Raw genomic sequence first — 22,040 nt, 5'->3', positions numbered from 1 at the left:
CCTTTCATTACCACACGACCAAATGGTTAACCCTTTCACTGCGACAAATACGGTTAACCCTTTCACTGCCACGCGACAAAGGGTTAACCGTCTGTAGTGTGGTAGTGAAAGGTTAACCTCCTGTAGTGTGGTAGTGAAAGGGATAACACGGTTTTACACTATCATGTATTGACAGATTATGACAGTGAGACATCCTGTTCGGGCAGGATCCGGCACAAAGTAAGCCCTAGGAAAGAGACATTCATGCTCTACACAGAATGCCGCAAAGCTCCGTCGTTCTCCATTGAATTGCTTGCACATGTTAAACCTTCATTTGTGTGTTACTTCAAACGGTTACATTAACCTCAGTTAATTCCAACTGAGGCAAAGCAAGAAAAAAATCTAATAAAAACGGTATACAATTTTAATGAATCCCACAAATGATGCATTATGTATTAGGGCTTAAGTTAGGATAAATTAAACAGTGTTGGTGGAATAAACAGTCAAACATGTTATACATTCTTTATGTTTTATCTGTTTTAAAGCTAGCTAATCATGCCTACTATAAGCTTTTCCCAGCCATAGCTACTATTTACAAAGTGACGGGGCGAGAGAGAATATTCACTTACAACTTCTGAGGAGATCCCGGGTTGTTTGTTTCCTGAGCAGCGGGGTATCAACTAAAAACGTGCCTCGGGGTCCAACTGGTACAGGAAGATCAGATAATGATATTTAGGCGTGGGATAGGGAACGCACACCGGAACCCGGTTTTATCTCCCAAAGAAGACATTACTCCCGATCCCAGACATAAATTAGCCAGCTATCCTTTGATTAAAGAAGCTTTACATGCTTACTAAAATAATTTGATTAGCGCAGCTTTCTGTGGCCCCGGGAGACGGAGTGAGTGACGCTCGGGGAGAATATTAAGTGAGGTAGACTCGCACTTTGATGCTGCACCCGGGGCCTCAAACCAGGAGAGATATATGACGCTGCTCTCCTCCCGATCACAGAGCGGCGCTCACTCAAGATAGTGAGGGCTTTTTAAGTATCAACAAAGCTACCGTAATTCCTCTAATAGTAACCCCGGCTTGTATTTGTTTCAACTGTAGCGGGTACCAGGCTTGTATTAGGAGGAGGCCTGTATAAGAGGGAGGCCTATATTTCAAATTTTCAAACGGATCATAATGAATAAATCAACATTTTGTGTAAGTTTGAACCCAGTAAAATGTACTGGGTTCATTTATTGAAACCAAGTACTGTATGAAATAGTAAACAGTGCAATTACAGGTGGTCACTGGTCATTTCAACGTTTTCAAAGTGAAATCAAGTAACTAGCTCAGTATGCAGCTCAGTATATTAGTAACCCGGCTTGTATTAGGAGGCCGGCTTATAATTGCTTAGCTCAAGAGCGCACCCGGCCATTAATAGAGACCCGGCTTGTATTTGAGACCCGGTTACTATTAGAGGAATTACGGTATTCATTTATTGATGAAACCCAATAGTCTCTGTGTTCTATTTTCATTTAACCAGGGAGAATCACATGGATCATTTAAGTAGCACAAACATATTTTAGTTAAAAGATCACCAATCCCTGTCCTCTCAAAGGTTGCCCCATCATGGCGCGCCCCTCGTCAGAAAGCAGATTGATGTTTTATGGCCTACTCCAAGACATTACCCAAGACACATAAACCTTCACGGCCTCATTAATCTTGTCTCCCTACACCCCGCCTCCCCGTGCTTCTAGACACGCCAAACATCCACGATTCATGAGATCATTTGGGTTACCTCCTCCATAATTAGTTCATTCTGATTATACCAGAAATGGGCAAAAACAATCAATGTACACACATGATGAATATTCAGGTCAGAAAGAAAGAAAAAAAAAAAACTTCTCAGGACAAATCTAATGGATGAGAGACTGCATGTGCATTGTCTTCTTCACGCAGCCTCGCCTAGGAGAGCCTCCTCCTGCATTCTGTTTATCCACAGCTTGGCATGATGCTTGGGAATCGGATTCATAGATGATGAAGATGGATTATGTAAAATGCATGTAATGCTCCTCAAACCGATAACACTTTGTCACTGCGGTCGGGCCTCTGCTACTGCTGCTGTTCTAAGTCCCTATAGCTTAGTCGGAGGTCACGTGATCCCTGCGTTCATCCCTGCCGCTGCTGGTGCCATCACTGTTTCCACTGGGCTGATGGTGTCGATGACGCTGGTGGTGGTGATCACAGCCCTACCGCTGCACCTATCAGGGGCGCCCCGACTGTTGGTGTTGCTGGATGTGAGACCAGGTGCCTCTCAGGCTCTACAGTCGCAGACATTAACTATATGCTTCCATGCTCGCTGCTCCTTATGTCGAGTCTCTGGTGACACGTGTTGGACCAAATTACACTAAAGCAAGTTTATTATTTATTGTCGTTTATTGTTTAAAAGGATCGATCCCCATTAGCTGCCACCTAAGTGGCGCGCTAGTCTTCCCGGGGTCCACACAGAAAGACAACACAAAACACAAAACATAACAATACATGAGATACATAATGACAATGACAAGTAAATCTGACAATTAAAGAAGGAATTCTGCCTACACTTGGAGAGCCTCAGTTCTGCCTACACTTGGATCGCCTCAGAAGCTCTGATAAAACACAGGACCACTGCCCTTTTCAGAATGATTGGCGGGACGTGAAATGTAGCCATCTCTGCCAGTTACACCTCTGGTGAAAAGGCATGTAACAACTTAAAACATTTATCTAAATACAGCTGGGTCCAAGATAGTTTCATGGAGCATACTATAAACATCTCTCATATGGGAGCCAGCCAGCCATATGCCTCCTATGCCCCCTGTTTGATATCAATCAAGTCCAAGCCTCCCAGTCACTCAAGACTTTGATAAACAATCACACTCTCACCCCCAGTCCAGGCTTGGGCTGAACACCCCACAATACATTACTGTCATCATACCATGTATTACACATTTGCTTCATCGCTAATCTAGACCAAATGGTGTCTACAACTAGTCTTGTACAAATCAAGTCTCAACCTATACAGATTTTGTCTCCATCTATTATTACTCATTAGTACAGTTGACTTAAAGTTGCTGCAATATTTTCAATCACACCATGGTTCAAGATTGTCGCATTTAAATATTAGGAGCTAACTACCCAAATTGGATTTTGGGGGGGAAACTGTACATTGGAGGGGGTTGCGTTTACAGGGGCCAGTTTCGAATTGCAGTCTCCCGTAGGTGCTCTTTGAGAGAGGTTTTGAAGGTGGACTGGGTAGTGATTCACATTCCTTTACAGCTGTGGGTAGGGCGTTCCACATTGTTGTGGCATAATTGCGAAACGTGTTTAGTCCCTTGTTTGAGCCGAATCTGGGTTTAACATGATTTGTGCAGCTCCCTCTGGTGTTGTGGTCGTGGTATTCACTGACCTTTGGGAAGTAATTTGACATGTACATGGGTACCTTAGTGGTGTCGTGTATCTTGTAGACCAGGCCCATTGCAAGTTGCTGTACTCTGTCGTCTACTCTAAGCCATCCTAGGTTGTCAAAGTGGGCAGGGGTGAGGTGGGTTCTTGGAGTAAGGTCAATAGTAGTCTGAACAGTTTGTTTTGAGATGTTTGTAATTTTGTTTTTAGCGCCTTTGAGGTGCTTTGGTACCATGAGGTGCAAGCATAGTCGTAGTACCCTTGAATGAGTGCTCCTGCCAGAGTCTTCAGGGTTTTCTTGTTTACCAGAGAGGAGATCCGGTACAATAATCTAGTTCTTTAGTTTACTTTTTTGATTACATTGGATGCCATTTTGTCACAGGAAAGATTTGCCTCTATGATGGAACCCAGGTATGTAATTTCATCTTTCCTTGTGACAATATTGTCACCCACTGTAACAGAGAAGTTTGCTGAGTTTGTTATTTGAACCGAAGAGAATGGACTCTGTTTTACCCAGGTGTAATGATAGTTTGTTATCATTGGACACGCTGGAGTTGTGGCTAACAAAATTATGCTACATGGACCCAAACAGAGCAGACAGAGTGGAGGTAATGTAATGATAATTATTACAAATGGTAACTGTGATTTTTTTTTATTGACAATAAGTATTGTACAATAAGTACTATGCAATATTATTATTATTATTATTGCAATAATCTCAATAAACACAGATCATATTTGACTGAAATGTATCCCATTTGTCTGGGACATTGAAATCTTCCCTGACATATGGATACATTTTTCTAACGGAAACCCTAGTCAGGACTGTGCTGCACTTTTTATCCATTTATCAAAAGCGTTATGATAAATAAGATATCTTCCATTGATTTGGGATGCGCTTACTGAACACTTTCTATGCCACTCACGGCTTTTCTAGTTACGTTGAAAGCCACTCACGAGATTTCTCGGACGACATCAGGGATTTTGGAATGGACTCAATGAAAATGGATGGGGGGGAAAAAATATTCCAGTCCACATTTTCCAGTCCACTGATGCAGCCGGGGTTACCAGAGTTCATTCTGGAGACTCTGAGCCGCGGCAAGCATGAGTTCTACTGTATACACGTTAGATCTATACACTTATCGATTTTTTCGAATGGTGATCAGGAATTGGAATATACCAGTTGGATACCATCTGATGTCAGGTAAGGAATCTATGTTATCAGTGTTAGGATAATCAGACTCGTTTTGATGAAGATATAAGCTTTTTTCTGATATGTGCTCCAGCGGTTTCACTGTAAAATCCATGAGGAAATGAAAACGGCTATTATCAGCGCGCGCCTCGAATGTGCGTGCGGGCACGTATACTATTGATCATCTAGCGTTTATTTGAAAACGATTCATAAATAGGCCGACAAATATCAACGTTCTGGAATATTCCAGTAAAAGACGATTATCACAGAATGGTTTTTTACCTCAAAACGGGTGCTTTTCAAAATGCTCTCAAACGGAAATGAAGCGATAAAAAAACAATCTGCCTTGACAGCACTGATGATTCTTTGATAAGCGACGGGCAGATTAGACACATAGCCATAATTTAAAACATAGATTAGGCGATATTAAGGTTAACATTGGCGCCGATGGTGGCATTCAAGCACTAAGTCGTGCTAACACTGAAAGTGTTAACTGGTTTATGATTATCTCTCAAAGAGAACTCAAGCTGTTGCTGAGGGTATCAAATCAAGCCCTTTTTTGGGTCCACTTTTATTTACATTATAAATTAATAATATGGCATGTTCTTCTCCACATTTTTATGCAGACGATGCCACCGGCTCCACTCTTGAACTGGCCACTACGAATGTATTATAGTCTGCTTTTGTTCTTAAATTCTATTAACACATTTTGTATTTTATTCTCAAGGTCTTGTGTGAGCAATACCACAATTTAAATGGCAGAATCCTATACATATTTAGGAATGTGGTTAGATAATATAGGCTTTTATTTCTTTATACACCCATGTGGAACACATTTCTAAAAAGTTGAAAGTAAAACTTGATTCTTGTATGGTGACATTCTGTACACGCATGGCCCTTAAAACCCCTCGTATCATAGTGCACTGCGTTTCATCACATTGTTTTATAACGAGCACTGAATTTTTATAAATCTATAAGGCTCTGCATATGAAACTTCCCTATTATCTCTGCTCTTTGATTGCTTTTAAACAACAAAGCGCATAATGGTACTAGGTCACAGGATTACTTAGCTTTAAAACTAAATTAAATAAGAAGAGTACAGCAGTGTGGTAAAACAGAAGAGGAAATGGTGTTATACACAGCGTTAAGGAGGTTTTTTGTTCCATCAGGCGCTTTGAGGAAACAACACTAGGAATGCGAGAGCCTGTGGGACCGTATCCTATTACCATAGATCTGCATTTTGGTAGGGATGACAGGGCGGAGCCAAGCCAGTTGTGTCCGAGTATTGGGAGCAGTATATTATGCTTAAGTAAACACATGCACATTGCTGTGTGCTAAAAGATAAAACAAACCAAATACCTTCATTGTCAACGAAACTAGCGTAATTACCGCTTTAAGAAAAGACAGGCAGTAGAGACTTCCACGGTGCCTGAAGACATGAAAACACTGTCAAGCTGCTCTCTGGCAGATGGTTTCTATTCCTGTCTGCGTCGCAGCCCACAACTGTGGAACGAAGAGCGAAGTGTTATAGACACAAGAGCATTTAGAGGCAATCAAGTCACTGCTTTATACGTTTCCTTGAATTGAAGATATTTATACGCCGCTGCTTGCTGAGAACGAGAAGGATTACAATTGCACATCAGTCAGTTAGACATTAGTTTGTATTTAGTAATAGTCGTCTGATCTGTCATTCAAAGATGCGACCGTGTGGACAGTCTGGGTTACAATGTGTAGGTGTGAGTGTGTGTGTGTGTGTGTGTGTGTGTGTGTGTGTGTGTGTGTGTGTGTGTGTGTGTGTGTGTGTGTGTGTGTGTGTGTGTGTGTGCGTGTGTGTGCGTGTGTGTGCGTGTGTGTGCGTGTGTGTGTGTGTGTGTGTGTGTGTGTGTGTGTGTGTGTGTGTGTGTGTGTGTGTGTGTGTGTGTGCACGATGTACTGTATGTCCATCTGTGAGTTTGAACGCAGGAAGTGGCAAGAGGTCGTGATGAACCAATGGTAGCGACCCGGCTGACCCGAACACAAAAGAGACGTGACTCAGCAACAATTTGACATCTAACATGCAAATATGGATCTCATTAACCTACACGACTGAAACCTCAGCCAACTTAGAGTGACACTGGAGTTGCACGGTTAAACACACATGGTCAGTTAGGGCGCTATGGAATAAATACATATCATAATGACATTTTTCCATCAATACATTGCAGTATAATATATTGTGAATCAATACAATATCTAACCTTATCTAACACACTGAAATGCTTACACATTCATGCTTACGGAATTCAGGTGCGATAGCAGCACAGGGGAAGGGGGAGGTGAGGTACAGGTATGGGCAGGATAATAGAAAGAAGACAACAAATATAGGCAATATAATTTAATCTGAATATAAAAAATATGAGAAAATGAAACAGTATAAATAAGGTGCAGATGAGGGTCCGTATGCCCTAATATACGTTATAATAAATATAGGCAATACAAAATGTAATCTGAATATAATCTATGACTAAAAGTAAACAATATAAGTAAGGTGCACATGAGGGTCTGTATACCCGTGGTCATGATATACTTTACAGTCTGTGCAGGGTTTAGTGGTTAAGAGTCAGACACACTTAGTTAGTTCCCCAGCTGCTCCCTGGTTGTGGAGCCTGATGGCTTCTGGCATGAAACGACTGGCTGAGGCAGTTAGTGGAGTGTCTGGGGGGGGGGTATGCGTCTGTGGTCGGGACGTGCTCCTCATCTTGGTTAGCTCCTCATAGAAGGGGTGGGAGGGGTTCTCCCAGCTAGGCTGGTAGGTGGTATCTCTTTGTTCATACCAGCATACTGTATCTTCCTGACTTTTCACCAGGGTATATGGTATTTGTAAAAAAAAAATATATATATATATATATATATATATATATATATAATGTATATAATAATGAGAAAATAAATGTGTGAAAAGTGCAGAGCAGTTGGGTTTGAGAGGAGAAGTCATTGTCACAGGCACTGGGTGTTATGAACGCCAGATTTACTCATGATAAACCTTGGTGATAACAAAATGATTTTGACTACAATTCTACCTCCAATACAGCTTATATTCACCAAGTTCTGATAACGATAAACAGCTAATTTGCTCCACCCACGTGCACCTACAATAACAATCACTTCACCAAAGCAATATTCATTTAACTCAAACCCCAGCATCATTTCAGTCATGAATAAATAAAGCATGCTTGAGTCATTAATTACGTTAGAAAGTCTGCCAAACTGTCCCCAAATATGACCTGGGTAAGATGTCACCAGGTTACATAGACCAACTACCGATGTTACAACTTTCATTGACAGTTCCAATGCAGAAGGACTTATCGTGCGTAGCAGCAACGATTTAGCAATTTTACCACTAGCTTGTTTGTACCAACCACCATCAGGTGGCATCTCTGAGCAGTCGCTCTCTCTCGCTCCTCTCTCAAGACTATATGAGAGTATCCTGGGTCTCAGTGCGAGTGAGACCCTGTCCTGGAGCACCAACACCGCCTCAGTGATTGGGAAAGCTCAGCAACGCCTATACTACCTAAGGAAGCTGAAGCGGGCTGGCCTGCCACGAAATCTCCTTGTCAACTTTTATCATTGTGCGGTTGAGAGTGGGCTGACCTACAGTGTGTCTGTGTGGTTCTCCAGCTGCACAAAGGCAGAGCAAGAGCCTCTACAGAGGGTGGTGAAGGCGGCACTGCAGGCAGGATCACATCACCTCCGTCTTCATCTCCCGCTGCCTCCACCGCTCCAAGTGTATTATCAAGGACCAGTCTCACCCAGCACATCACCTCTTTCAGCTCCTTCCCTCGGGGAGGAGATACCGGTCCATACATGCGAAGAGTTCAAGATTTATGAACAGCTTTTCCCCCCAAGCAGTCAGACTGTTAAACTCTCATCGACTGTCCGCTCACGTGCACCATGCACTTTACCTGGACTTGATAACCACTATGTTACCGCTCATCATGCACTTTATTATTTAAAATATTCTGTTATATGTACAGTGTTATGTGTTACATGTATATTGTACTACGGTCTGTGGGAGCTCCCCTGAAATGTCGTTGTATACTTGTGTGCAATTAATGACAATTAAAAGTCTATTCTATTCTATTCTAACCGGTACCTGTGAGTTAGGAAGGGAGTTGGACGATGCACTGAGAGATGGATTTGCCCCATCGTCAAAGATACACAGATCTGATCTTTTTGGATTGAATCTTACAAGGAGAGCAACGTGGAAAAGGAGTCTGTTTAACATTACCACTGTGCCATCATGTGTCCATTGTCTGTTACCAGAGGGGTAATAGCTCTGGCCGTGGCTCACACCTGCTAGCTGACTGCAGTCAACAGTGGTAGGCAGATTTGAAGTTTTTAATGAGCCAGAACATGAAACAAGTTTATTATCGACAAGAGCATAAATGTGGATAAGGTGGTCTGCTGGACATTTATAATACATGGCCTAGTATGGTATGTATCACGTTTAATGTAACGTTAGCGCTAGCAGGCCTAATCTCACATTAGCCAACGCTAGCCCCAATGTAAACGTTGCAAAAATAATTGCGTCGCCTCCCAGAGACAGCGTCTTACATGAGAGTGTGTGTATTAAATGTTTTATTTAATTAAGTGAACATAAGGGTCATGCCCAATGTGCCCATTATAGCTGGGGGGGGGGGGGGGGGGGGGGGGGGGCAGGGGACCCCTATGTATATTTTTTATTATTATTATTATTATTATTATTATTATTGTATTACTAGTATAGTGTTGCTTAAGTGGTTAGTAGTACGACTCCTGTCAGATATTAGCAGGTTTTTTGCTAATATAAGAATATCCATAATTCTACCATATCTATCTATCTATCTATCTATCTATCTATCTATCTATCTATCTATCTATCTATCTATCTATCTATCTATCTATCTATCTATCTATCTATCTATCTATCTATCTATCTATCTATCTATCTATCTATCTATCTATCTATCTATCTATCTATCTATCTATCTATCTATCTATCTATCTATCTATCTATCTATCTATCTATCTATCTATCTATCTATCTATCTATCTATCTATCTATCTATCTATCTATCTATCTATCTATCTATCTATCTATCTATCTATCTATCTATCTATCTATCTATCTATAATCCCTTCATATAAATAGTGTGTTAGGTGAATGTGTATGTGCTCAGGAAAGTATTGGTATTATGGTATGGCTGTGTATTGTGGAGTAATTAAGTTAATTACACAATGATACGCTATTAGCCACACTAACCTTGTGTAATGCTAACTAACGACGCATAAGCAAACCATGTTATCCTTGATAATGCTAATGCTATAGCCTCACTTGAATTCATCAAGAACAGACTGCACACCACAATGTTACAAGAAAGGATAGCTGATCTGATGGCCGTTGCAGAGAGGACCCATGAAGTGTACTGTGAGAGTTAGAAATTCCTTATTGCAGACAGAATATAATGTTCTCTCTCTCTCTTGTTATATCAGTGTATGTAGGTTTGGTTATATATTATATGTACTTAGGCTACAGTAGTATGGTGATGGATCTTTCAGTTTGGAAAATAGGTTTCTCCTGCTCAGTCTGAGCTTTAATTGGCAACGGAGCAGACACTGCTATGTGAAGTCAGCACAGTCTCATCTGTACTCATGCTGCTTCCAGCTAATACAGCTATTGCCAAGTTGGCAGGTTATTTTCATCTGTGGCTTTATTATCTACTTTCCCCAAAATTCATTTGCATTGTGGGTATAGTCTTTTTATGTGAATTTATGCAAAGGAATTTATGCAAAGTTGCAAAGGAGAGTAAGGGGGGGAGAGAGCGAGAGGCTGATTAAGAGGAAAAGTGCCAGACAGCACAGCAAAATACAGATTTTCAAATCTACCTTAACGTCGGTCTGCAAGACTCTCCAAATTCACAGCCACCGTATATAGCTGCCGTGTGGGACAGGAATGCTCCAGCCCATCAAACACAATCTAGTAACTGGATCACATTTAAAGTTCCATGGACTAGTACAGGACTCGGCAAGACAGCATTCTCTTATGTAGCCGCCAAAGTCCTGGAATGACATTCAGTCTTCCCTTATGGATTTTAAATGTCTGATTTAATTTCTCTATGATTCATGTTGTGTGTTTTGTTGTTTTATTTTGTTGTACACTTAGCAGTTCTGTAAATGAGGTGGCCTAACCTCAGAGCCCACCTGAGTATAAATAAAAGTTTCAATAAAAAAGTCACCTTTACCCTGGTGTAGGTCAAGTCCACTATGGAACTACTAGTAATTAACTTAACTACAGTTTGAAAACAGTGTGGCCACTATAATCACCAACATGTATTAACATAGGCTACATATAAGATAAGATAAGATAGGGCGGTCAGGTGGCGTAACAGAGATTGCGTTCGTCACCAACCCCGGAGCGGCTGGATTCGCCTGTTCGAATCCAGCTCACAGCTCCGGGGTTGTCACCAGCTTGGCTGGCCGTTCACACTAATACAATTGGCTGTATTAGAGGGTGGGAGAAGCTGGCGGGGTGGGTCCGGGTCGTTGTAAACAGCGACTCCTACAGTTCGGTCGGGGCGCCTGCTAAGCGCGGATAGGATCTAAGTGGGATAGTGTGATCCTTCCACACGCTACGCCCTCTCAGTGAGAATCCGCGCTGCCAGGTGAAAAGAAGCGGTTGATTGGCTGGCCTGGACGTGTGTCGGAGGAAGCACGTGATAGCCTCCACTCTCCCAGCGACCAGGAAGGGGATTGGGAATTGGCATAACGACTAACATTGGGATGGGAGAAAATCGGAGGAAAAAGGAGGGGGAAAAAGATAAAAAAAAAAAAAAAAAAAAAAATAACAATAATAATAATAATAATAATAATAAGATAAGATAAAATATTCCTTTATTTATCCCCTAGGGTAAATTCGGGCGTCATAGCAGCAATGGTGAGGGGGGGGTACAGGTACATGTACGGGCATGGTAATAGTATAATACATACATATAGGCAATACAACTATAGTACTATGAACTATAGTATTGCATTTCGTTTTTTTTTATATTGTATATTTTTTATGTATTTGGTCTTTACTCTTTAACTTTTTTTACTGTATGAAGCACAATCGCAGGAGGCTAATACATAACCAAGCATTTCACTATAATGTACATGTACCTTATATGTGACAAATAAAATTAAAATTTAACTAAAAACTTAAATATATAAATAAGCAGTGTAAACAGTATAATTAACTCTGAATATAAAAATATGAGCAAGTAACCAGTGTAATCAAAGGTGCAGATGAGGGTCTGTATGCCCTATCAGTTATATTATGGTACAATACAATAAAAATAAACACTTAGAATATGAATAAATACTAGTAATATATGCAAGTAAACTAACTTGTTCATCACTAGTAAAAATTATTAAAGTGTACTGCCTTTATAAAGAGTAGGCAACAAAACACTAGGCAATAGAAGCCCTTATTAAAGGGTATGTCTCAGGTACCTATGTGGACGTTATCCTGCAGGACGTACCCTGCGAGTTCGCTCTCTTTATGTGCTGAACCTGCCTTTTGAAGTTCATTGGTCAATCAATATCAAACACAATTAGATCAACAAGCTGGACACAACTTTTGAGACGCTTCAACACTTTGACCTTTAATTATAGCGCCCCCATCAGGTTGATTTGGGTAATATTCCAGGGGTGCCGTCCCTGCTCCGCTGTCTGCCTATGTGGCAGATGTATCTAGCTAAGGTATTCAGCCTTGCGTTCGACATCGCCCCTTGAAAACCCCTCTCGTGAGTCACTTTGCTTGTGTGTGCGGCAGAAACTCTGCTTGACACCCGCTGTTTGTGTGTGAGTCTGAGTGAGTGCCAGGGCTGCTAATGAGCAGAGAGAAGACTTGCTGTGAGAATGGCAGAGGGAACCGACATCATGGCCAGAAAGAAGCGGCAGTGTGGGAGCATTTTGGATACGTAATTTTTTTTTTTACCAGGGGCTTGTTGAAGACGGATAATCGGATATCCAATTTCCGAAACATGCGATGATAAGTGAATGTTGTGCATCTTTGAGATCAACATCCTGTTTGACCAAGTCAAGGTAAACAACATAACCCGCTAACATACTTAGCTGACACAAAACAGTTAAACTGACCCTAGAGCAGTTCACAGCAGAGCAGTCCTCTGTACCAGTCAAACTGACCCTAGAGCAGTTCACAGCAGAGCAGGCCTCTGTACCAGTTAAAACACTTAAACTGACCCTAGAGCAGTTCACAGCAGAGCAGGCCTCTGTACCAGTTAAAACACTTAAACTGACCCTAGAGCAGTTCACAGCAGAGCAGTCCTCTGTACCAGTCAAACTGACCCTAGAGCAGTTCACAGCAGAGCAGGCCTCTGTACCAGTTAAAACACTTAAACTGACCCTAGAGCAGGTCACAGCAGAGCAGTCCTCTGTACCAGTTAAAACAGTCAAACTGACCCTAGAGCAGGTCACAGCAGAGCAGTCCTCTGTACCAGTTAAAACACGTAAACCAACCCTGGAGCAGTTCACAGCAGCCTCTGTCCAAGTTTACTTTTGATACAGTCAACCGTCTGTAGTGTGGTAGTGAAAGGGTTAACCCTTTGTAGTGTGGCAGTGAAATGTTTATTTTTTTTTTTGGTCATATTGCATCATGAAAGACACAATAAGTGAACAACATTAGAACAAATATCTAAGCAGACCAAGGCCACTGATCCTAAACAATACACCTACATTTCCATTCTATAATGGATTCCATACGGACACGTGTAAATAATAGCACCGGATCAGACAACATGAAAAATGAGACACTGGATTTATTGCACCTTTCCTCAGGATCCTGTATCGCGCGGTCAACATGAACTTGAAGTCTGAAAACTACCATCTTGAGATGGGATGCCACCATCTGGCGGAAACCTGTGTGCTGTGAGCACTTGTGTCAAATATGAACCAGTGTGTGTGTGTGTGTGTGTGTGTGTGTGTGTGTGTGTGTGTGTGTGTGTGTGTGTGTGTGTGTGTGTGTGTGTGTGTGTGTGTGTGTGTGTGTGTGTGTGTGTGTGTGTGTTTGTGTAATTTTGCTATAGGCCACTCTTTTTGACATCGATTATCTTTAACAATCCTTTTTTTTTTGTATTATCTTTTCCCCCCCTTCTTTTTCCGTTTTTTTTCCCCCCATCCCAATGTTAGTTGTTATGCCAATTCCCACTCCCCTTCCTGGTCGTTGTGCACTCTACCCCCTACCGTCGGTCTGGGAGGGCGGAGACTATCACATGCTTCCTCCGACACATGTGTACCCAGCCCACCGCTTCTTTTCACCTGGCAGCGTGGACTCTCACTGGGAGAGTGTAACGTGTGGAAGGTCACACTACCTCTCCCAGATCCTTCCCTCGCTGTGCAGGCGCCCCGACCGAACTGTAGGAGTCGCTGTTTACAACGACCAGGACCCACCCACGCCGGCTTCCCACCCGCTAACACTGCCAATTGTGTTAGTATGGACGGTCGGCCAAGCCGGAGGCACCACAGCCGGATTCGATCCCACTGACTTTGTGGTGGTAGACAGACGCTTAGTCCGCTGCGCTACCCGGCCGCACTATCTTTAACAATCCTAACGCAGCATCCTGTGACTATTTTATTCAAAATAAAGATACAGATTTGTATACACACACACACACATATATATATATATTAGGGCTGTCAGTTTATCACGTTAATTAGATAAATTAATTACACAGCAAATGATCGCGTTATGAAAATTAACTAAATTTTATATATATTTTTTTATCTCATTCATTCCATAAGAATGTAGAATAAACATTTACAAACTTTTTTTAAGTGGGCCATTTGCATGTTCTTGGTATCTGATTCTAGGGACATCTATGGATCTCAGGGAATGTATTCCCAGTGTCAGAAATACTGTGTATGTTACTAGACTTGAGTAAATTGTAATGAACCAAATGACAATATCAATTCAATTATTTATTTTTATAATTTTTTTTGACTGTGAATAACACCATGCTAAAATTGACCAGACCTGAAAAATCTAAGCAAATAAATAAAGGGAAGATGATTAAACAGAAGGTTTTGTAGATACAGTACTGAATTCTGCCATCCGGACACATGCAATTTGAAATATGATTATAGAATATAAAATATCAGGCCTAAAATGGTTATGCGATTAAAATGCGATTAATTAGATTAATTAATTACAAATCCTGTAATTAATTAGATACATTTTTTTAATCGCCTGACAGCACTAATATATATATATATTTGTATAATCTTAAATAAATATAATAATGGTGAAAACCGCGTGATATTTCCTCAGACATTGTACCATCAACATCTCTTACTGTGACATCCCTAGCTGGAAGTGTCCCTTTCCCCCTCAAACCATCCGCGTTTGTCGCCGAACACAGATCCCGGTATTGTTCCTCTGTGGTGACAAAACAAAACAGCAAAGACCCGTATCGATCCACACGTCCGTCGCTGAGGCCGCTGATGAATCCATCGCTCTGTGGCGTAAACTCTCGGATTTCTTGCCGGTGTGGATGCACCTTGTGAAGGCAATATAATGACATATGCTGATCGGGAGTGACAGGACTGACCGATGAGGCCAGAGAACTGGGGGTTGTTGGTGATGATGATGGAGTTGATGGGAGCCTGGAGGTAGAAGCAGCAGGCATTGTAACAGGTACAGAAGGCGCTGCTGGGGTCTGTGCTGCTAGCGTCTCACAGGGAGGGTTCTCCTCCTTCTGCCACAAGAACATCCAGTTGCTTCTGCAGGTTTTCCCTCCTGTCTGTCATATCAGCATTGTGACGGTCAGCCATGGCTGTCTTCTTCACAAACTAGGGGTGTAACGGTACACAAAAACCACGGTTCGGTACGTACCTCGGTTTTGAAGTCACGGTTCGGTACAGGTTTTCGGTACAGTGGGGGAAAGTTTGGCTTTCCATGTTCCACTCAGGGGTGATGTAGTGTGCGGTAACTAATTGTACTTGTAGGGCTGTCAACGAATATTCTATATTGAAATTAATAATCGACTTGTACAAAAATAAATAATAATTATATTAGATTGTGAAAAAAACAGCCCCCGGTGGGCGGGCGTTAGTGGTTAACATACCGTTGTATTCGTTCGGTACACAGCCGTTCGGTACGGTACGGTACACACTGAAACGGTTCGGTACGGATACGTGTACCTTTACACCCCTATCACAAATAGGGATGGGTACCTTTCACATTTGAACCGATACGGTACCGGTACCGGTACCTGTGAATCGATACCGGTACCCAACGGTACCTTTTTTCGGTACTTTAGTAAAAAAAAAATTATTTACCTACCTCAGTCGTGAAAAAAAAATCCTAACTTCAAATAACTACAATTTCGACTGTTTTCAGCTTGCCATTGCTCCAACTGCTTTGTTGTTGAATCAAGTCAAATCCTAGGTAAGCATTTGTCACCTGATCTGCATGAGTGTACTTAGTAGTAGCTCAGATATACAGAGCCTCTCCCCCACCCGCCGCACACGCATTTATTATTGTTTTTTAATCTGATAGCAAAGTAGCAAGGCAGAAAACATCCTTTGTTGAAAATCCTATGATCTGCAAATGCAGATTTTTACAACAAACATGATATACAGATGTCAGACAGTAAAGGTAATGTAGCCTACATATAAATAAAAAAATCTGATGCTATTATCTGGGGAAACACACACACAAACACACGCTCACACAAGAATAGAACCAAGTGGGGGCGGTCAGGTGGCGTAGCGGAGATTGCGCTCGTCACCAATGCAAGAGGCTGCGGTCTCGACTCCCGGAGTCAGCATTGCCTTGGCTTGGGCTGATCGTCATACTAACTCGTTTGGCTGCGTTAGGAGGAGGGAAGCCGTGGGTGGGAAACTGGCGTTGTGGACAGCGACGCCTACAGGTCAGGTCTGGGCGCTTGCTCAGTGGAGGCAGGACTTGAGGAAGGCAGCGTGACCTCCCACGCGTTACACTTCACCAATGAGAGCCCTCGCTGCCAGGTGAGAAGAGAGCCACTGACTGTCGCCGCACGTGTAGGAGGAAGCGTGCCGATACTTCAGGGTTCCCTTGTACCGACCAGTAGGAGAACATGCGCACAACAACCAGGTAGGGGAGGGGGGGGGGAATTGGCACAACGACTAAATTGGGACGGGGAGAAAAACAGAGAAAAATCAGAGAAAGAGAGATACAAAAAAAAAATTTAAATAAAAGAATAGAACCAAGTGAGGGCATGTATTTTGAGAATAAGATAGCAAGAAGCAGACAGAGTCTATCATGACGCTTACACAACATATTAACATGCTATTCAACTCTCTCTCACTACTCCTCGGAGCTCTAAATTAATCATGTTGTAAACATGATCCCATCTGGCGTGGAATTAATGTGTCCCTGAGACACCTCAACAACACAGTGTCTCACGTCAACAGTGTTTAGAGCTGTAACATTCTTGAGCCTGTAAAACATTGTCCAGTTTGCCCTGATCTACCCACTGCTAAATGCTAAATGGTAAATGGTGTTTATGTAACAGCTTTTATCCAAACGCTTTACAATTTGTTCCTCACAGTTTTACCCATTCACTCACACATCTGCACATCGGGAGCAATGCGGGGTTAAGTGTCTTGCTCAAGGACACTTCGACACGCTGCCCGGGAGGAGTGGGAATCGAACCGGGAACATCCAGATTACCAGACGACTGCTCTACCTCCCGAGCCACTGTCGCATGACTGCCCTCTGCCGCTCTCTAGAATGTTGACGCTACAAACTTGATGGTGCGCGGCCGGCCAGTGTTGACATCAAGGCAGGCAACATAAAGTTGTAACATCAGTATGTGTTGCACACTGGGTGGTCTTTAGATACGGCTTGTCCTCGTGGAGCCTGAGCACCATTAGTGTCCTGCACATAATTAATGATATGGTAAACGAAGATGCTCTACCTGCCGTGGGCCACACACACACACACACACACACACACACACACACACACACACACACACACACACACACACACACACACACACACACACACACACACACACACACACACACACAGTTGCCTTAGTCTCACAAATGCAATCCAAAATGTCAGCAAAGTAGAAGTGACATCACCTTAGAGATGAAAGTCAACTCACCATGCTAGGGAATCCCCAATGGCGACAGGACATGTCCGTGCGTAACGTTAGTAGTTGTACAATGATTATGTCACAAAGGTTCAGGTTTGCAAAAGTCACAAAGCACATAGTGGTTTCCGTTAAGGTCAAGGGTTCAATGTTCCAGTGCAGCTTGAGTGATGACGATTCCCTCTCTCGCACTGCGCTCACATGACACACGCCCAACCAGAAAGTGATTACTGTAATTCTCTGACCAAATGGACAGTTATGAACTGCAACGGGAGAACAGTGTCAATGTGTCAAACAGATACAGAGCAGAAATCATACGACTGTATTGAAATGGATATGTTGTTATTTTCTGTCTCGGTATACTGTAATACTGTCCAGCCCTAGTCACTAATCAGTTCAGAACCGTGAGCACAAACCACTGTGTGTCAATGTTTCATTGGTTTAGCTGCTTTTCTTAACAGTGAATTATTTATTCTTGATCTCTTTAAATAAAGGTTCATCTGTTTATGTGCAAATCCATGTGTTATATAATCCAATTGATGTCCATGTTAACTGTGTGATACATGTGATATCAAACCAAAACCCTTTCAAACGACACACGTTTGTTTTGTGACAGATATCACTTGTTTAAGTGCTCATTAATTTAGACAACCACATTGTTATCAGATGTTGTCACAATGGCATGCGTTCATCACAATAATGATGATCCAGACGAAAGACAACAAATGAAGATATTGAATTATTGCCCTGTGGTGAATCATACTGCTAATTGGAATTGCGTTCTCAATACACAAGAAGTAACAAGCGCTCTTGTCTATTACACATTATTAATGAGCTGAAACATATACTTCTAGTGCCAAGGGGGGGGGGTGAACAATTCATCTCCTGCATGGTTCACCTGAGCAGCGACTATTTGGCTCAAACATCTTCCCCCAGCTGTTTTCGCAGGGGAAATTAAGAAAGAAGATAATTATCTGTTGAAATGAATTAGCAGACTTGGTTAAAACAAAGAGGGTTGAGGATCTAAGCACCAAAAAAAACAATTCCCTTCTCCGAGCCACTCACCGTATAACAAAAAAAAAAGAAAAGAAAATGACTCCACATGCAATTTGGGAAGTCGGAACAAAATCGGAACAGTGGGGCGTCGAGTTAGTTCGTCTGCCGGCGTTGCTTTGGGCCATGAAATTGTCATTTGTTCCGCAAGCGCTACATCAAATGAGAGTTGAGGACCGCAACGCGGCTGCCGCCACAGAGCTGCCTTTAACAATCAGACACAATCTCTACAGATAATTGTGTTTAGCTCAAATAGAAAGGTAACCGGAGAGAGCTACATGCTAATCTAGGCCAATCCTGAAAATGCACCGTGAAACGATGGGCGCCTCCACACAGAACCCGCGGGTAACGCTCCTCATCCGACGTCAATCCTCATACAAGTATGTAATCATGTGTGCAAAGGGTATGTGCACATGTGCGTGTTTTATGAAAACACGTGCGTGCGTTTGCATGTTAACGCGTGCCCGCGAGGACGTGCGTGTGTGTGCGAGCGAGAGAGTGTGTGTGAACGGTATTAAGCAAAAGACATAATGTAACCAGCGTGAGCGATTACATTGTGCGACTTGCTTAAAACCATTAGAGAGGCAGGAAAGACGGCGGGGCAGAAGGGATTATACCCTGCGCTGTAATGTGAAAGCAGCTGGGTAGTGTGTGCACGTGCACGTGCGTGTGTGTGTGTGTGGAAAAACAAGGGGGCGACATTGACAGCGGTGTAGCACCAGCGACAGCACTAGCAGCGGCACGGGTTATAGGTGGCAGAGCACCAGCCGGATGTTCCAGAAGGAGAGAGAGAGATAGAGAGAGAGAGAGAGAGAGAGAGAGAGAGAGAGAGAGAGAGAGAGAGAGAGAGAGAGAGAGAGAGAGAGAGAGAGAGATGGTAGGGAGAGATAGAGAGAGAGAGATATAAAGAGATGGTAGGGAGAGATATAGAGAGAGAGGGGAGATATAGATACTGATAGAGAGAGATAGAGGGCCGAGAGAGATGGTAGAGATAGAGATAGGGTACAGAGAGATATAGATAGAGAGGGTGCAGGGATTGCATGTTGCAAACAACACATACAAGGGCCTTCCTACCAGCAGCATCCTGCCTTTCATGCACGTTGCACTTAGCTAGCATTGACGAAGGTGGGGGGGGGTGGTGGTGAGGAAGCCAAATAGAAGAAAGCCATCAGCATTCGGGGGAGAAGCCTCCGACCCAGAGGCACATGGAGCAGTCATGTCAGATGACGCCACGGTGCACCGCACCGGCAGGGGGAGATGGTCACGGAAGGGGAGGGGCGGGCGGGGGGGGGGTGGGGGCGTGTGCGATGAGAGAGGCTGCTCGCATGGAGAACGGGATGTAAACAGAAGAGGAGAACGAAACGAAAGAAAAACATACAATGGAGCATCCCAGCCAGCCAATCAGAAGAGAGAGAGAGAGAGAGAGAGAGAGATAGAGAGAGAGAGAGAGATAGAGAGAGAGAGAGAGAGAGAGAGAGAGAGAGAGAGAGAGAGAGAGAGAGAGAGAGAGAGAGAGAGAGAGAGAGAGAGAGAGAGAGAGAGAGAGAGAGAGAGAGAGAGAGAGAGAGAGAGAGAGAGAGAGAGAGAGAGAGAGAGATTTCTGGGGTCGGGGTTAGTGTTGAGGTGGCGGACCTCTTTGGCTGGGTTTTGGTGTTACTGCATGGTGACATACTGACCTGGGGTCGAGACAGCACTAGTGGCGGTTGTGGGTTCAATTATTGCTAAAGGGGGGAAAAGGGGGGGAGGGGGGGAGAGGACATTTATGTATTATTAACAGAAATGGAGACGCAAAAGGAAAGAAAAAGGGTGAGAAAAGCATGCAAGGACAAAACGGGAGACGGGGGACGGAGACAGATACCCTCCACATGCAGGAGAACTGATGTCTGTGGTTAAAGGGTTAAAGCGGTAACATCCACATGCAGGACTGCTGTGCTGTCTGTGGTTAAAGGGTTAAATAGGTAACCTCAACATGCACAAGAGTAACACAATTCACCCCCTGAGCAAGTAAACAGTGTAATCAAAGGTGCAGATGCGGTCTGTATGATCAGTTATATTATATGTTACAATAAATATGGGCAACACTTCTGAAGATCACAACATTTGATGTGATTGTATGTCGAGTAAAAACTATAATTTATTGCATCTATGAGTGAGTTTTAAAGATGCTTTAAATTAACAACGATCCCATCTGACTCTGTGCAGAAACCACTATATGGCACATGCATAAAGCCTGGTCAAAGTGGAAAAAAGGCATTTTACTAAAACAAAATGATCCTTTTTGACCAAGACAGAGGCAGAGTGAACCGACTTCTCTTTAGACAGACTTTCCATGTAGAAAACAAATGAAAAGCCAAGGCCCATATAGACGCCTGTCCCTGGTACTGGCTGGGTCTGGCCACGCGCTTGATGGTCGGTCGGTCTTGAATAGAAGCCAGGTCAACATTAACCCTGTCACTACCACACTACCAAACGGTTAACCCTTTCACTGCGACAATACATAATGTTAACCCTTTCACTGCCACACAACAAATGGGTTAACCATTTCACTACCACACTGCAGAAGGTTGACCCTTTCACTACCACACTACAGCAGGTTGACCCTTTCACTACCACCTGCTGTAGTGTGGTAGTGAAAGGGTTAATTGTTTATCTGGTTGCCATTGGTGCTGCAACGCAGTTTATTTTATTATTATTTAAACATGTTTTTACTTGCATTCAAACGTCACATTTGCTGACCGTCTGTACGTACAGACAGAGAAAAAAAGTATTACCTGAAATTCCAGATGGTAAGAGGGCCAGATTGCAAGGCGGGGAGAGGAAGCTTATTATACACTAAACTGACAGTGTGTCAGCAGTAGCAGCAGCACTGTATTCCTCTGACACTCTGCACATTGAGCTGCTGAGTGTGTGTGGGCGGGGCACTGTCCAGTGCTGAAGGTCTGACTCTGAGCTGCTGAGTGTGAGTGGGCGGGGCACTGTCCAGTGCTGAAGGTCTGACTCTGAGCTGCTGAGTGTGAGTGGGCGGGGCACTGTCCAGTGCTGAAGGTCTGACTCTGAGCTGCTGAGTGTGAGTGGGCGGGGCACTGTCCAGTGCTGAAGGTCTGACTCTGAGCTGCTGAGTGTGTGTGGGCAGGGCGCTGTCCAGTGCTGAATGTCTGACTCTGAGCTGCTGAGTGTGAGTGGGCAGGGCGCTGTCCAGTGCTGAAGGTCTGACTCTGAGCTGCTGAG

At 43.2% G+C, this 22,040-nt stretch overlaps 1 protein-coding gene across 1 annotated transcript in view; it reads right to left on the bottom strand.

Moving 5' to 3' along the window:
• negr1 (neuronal growth regulator 1) overlaps positions 1-22,040 on the bottom strand; it is a gene marked incomplete at both ends in the record, with an annotated part of 419,156 nt that overhangs the window by 36,807 nt on the left and 360,309 nt on the right. The window contains one exon of the mRNA XM_084307725.1: positions 20,489-20,533. Within this exon, the coding sequence (XP_084163851.1) occupies positions 20,489-20,533 (45 nt within the window). The remainder of the gene's footprint in view (positions 1-20,488; positions 20,534-22,040) is intronic.

The sequence above is a fragment of the Notolepis coatsorum genome, assembly GCF_963971535.1.
Source record: "Notolepis coatsorum genome assembly, chromosome: 2".
In the NCBI taxonomy this organism is placed as follows: Eukaryota; Metazoa; Chordata; class Actinopteri; order Aulopiformes; family Paralepididae; genus Notolepis; species Notolepis coatsorum.
The sequence above is the reverse complement of the archived record's forward strand: the minus strand, read 5'-3'. Positions and strand labels throughout refer to the sequence as shown.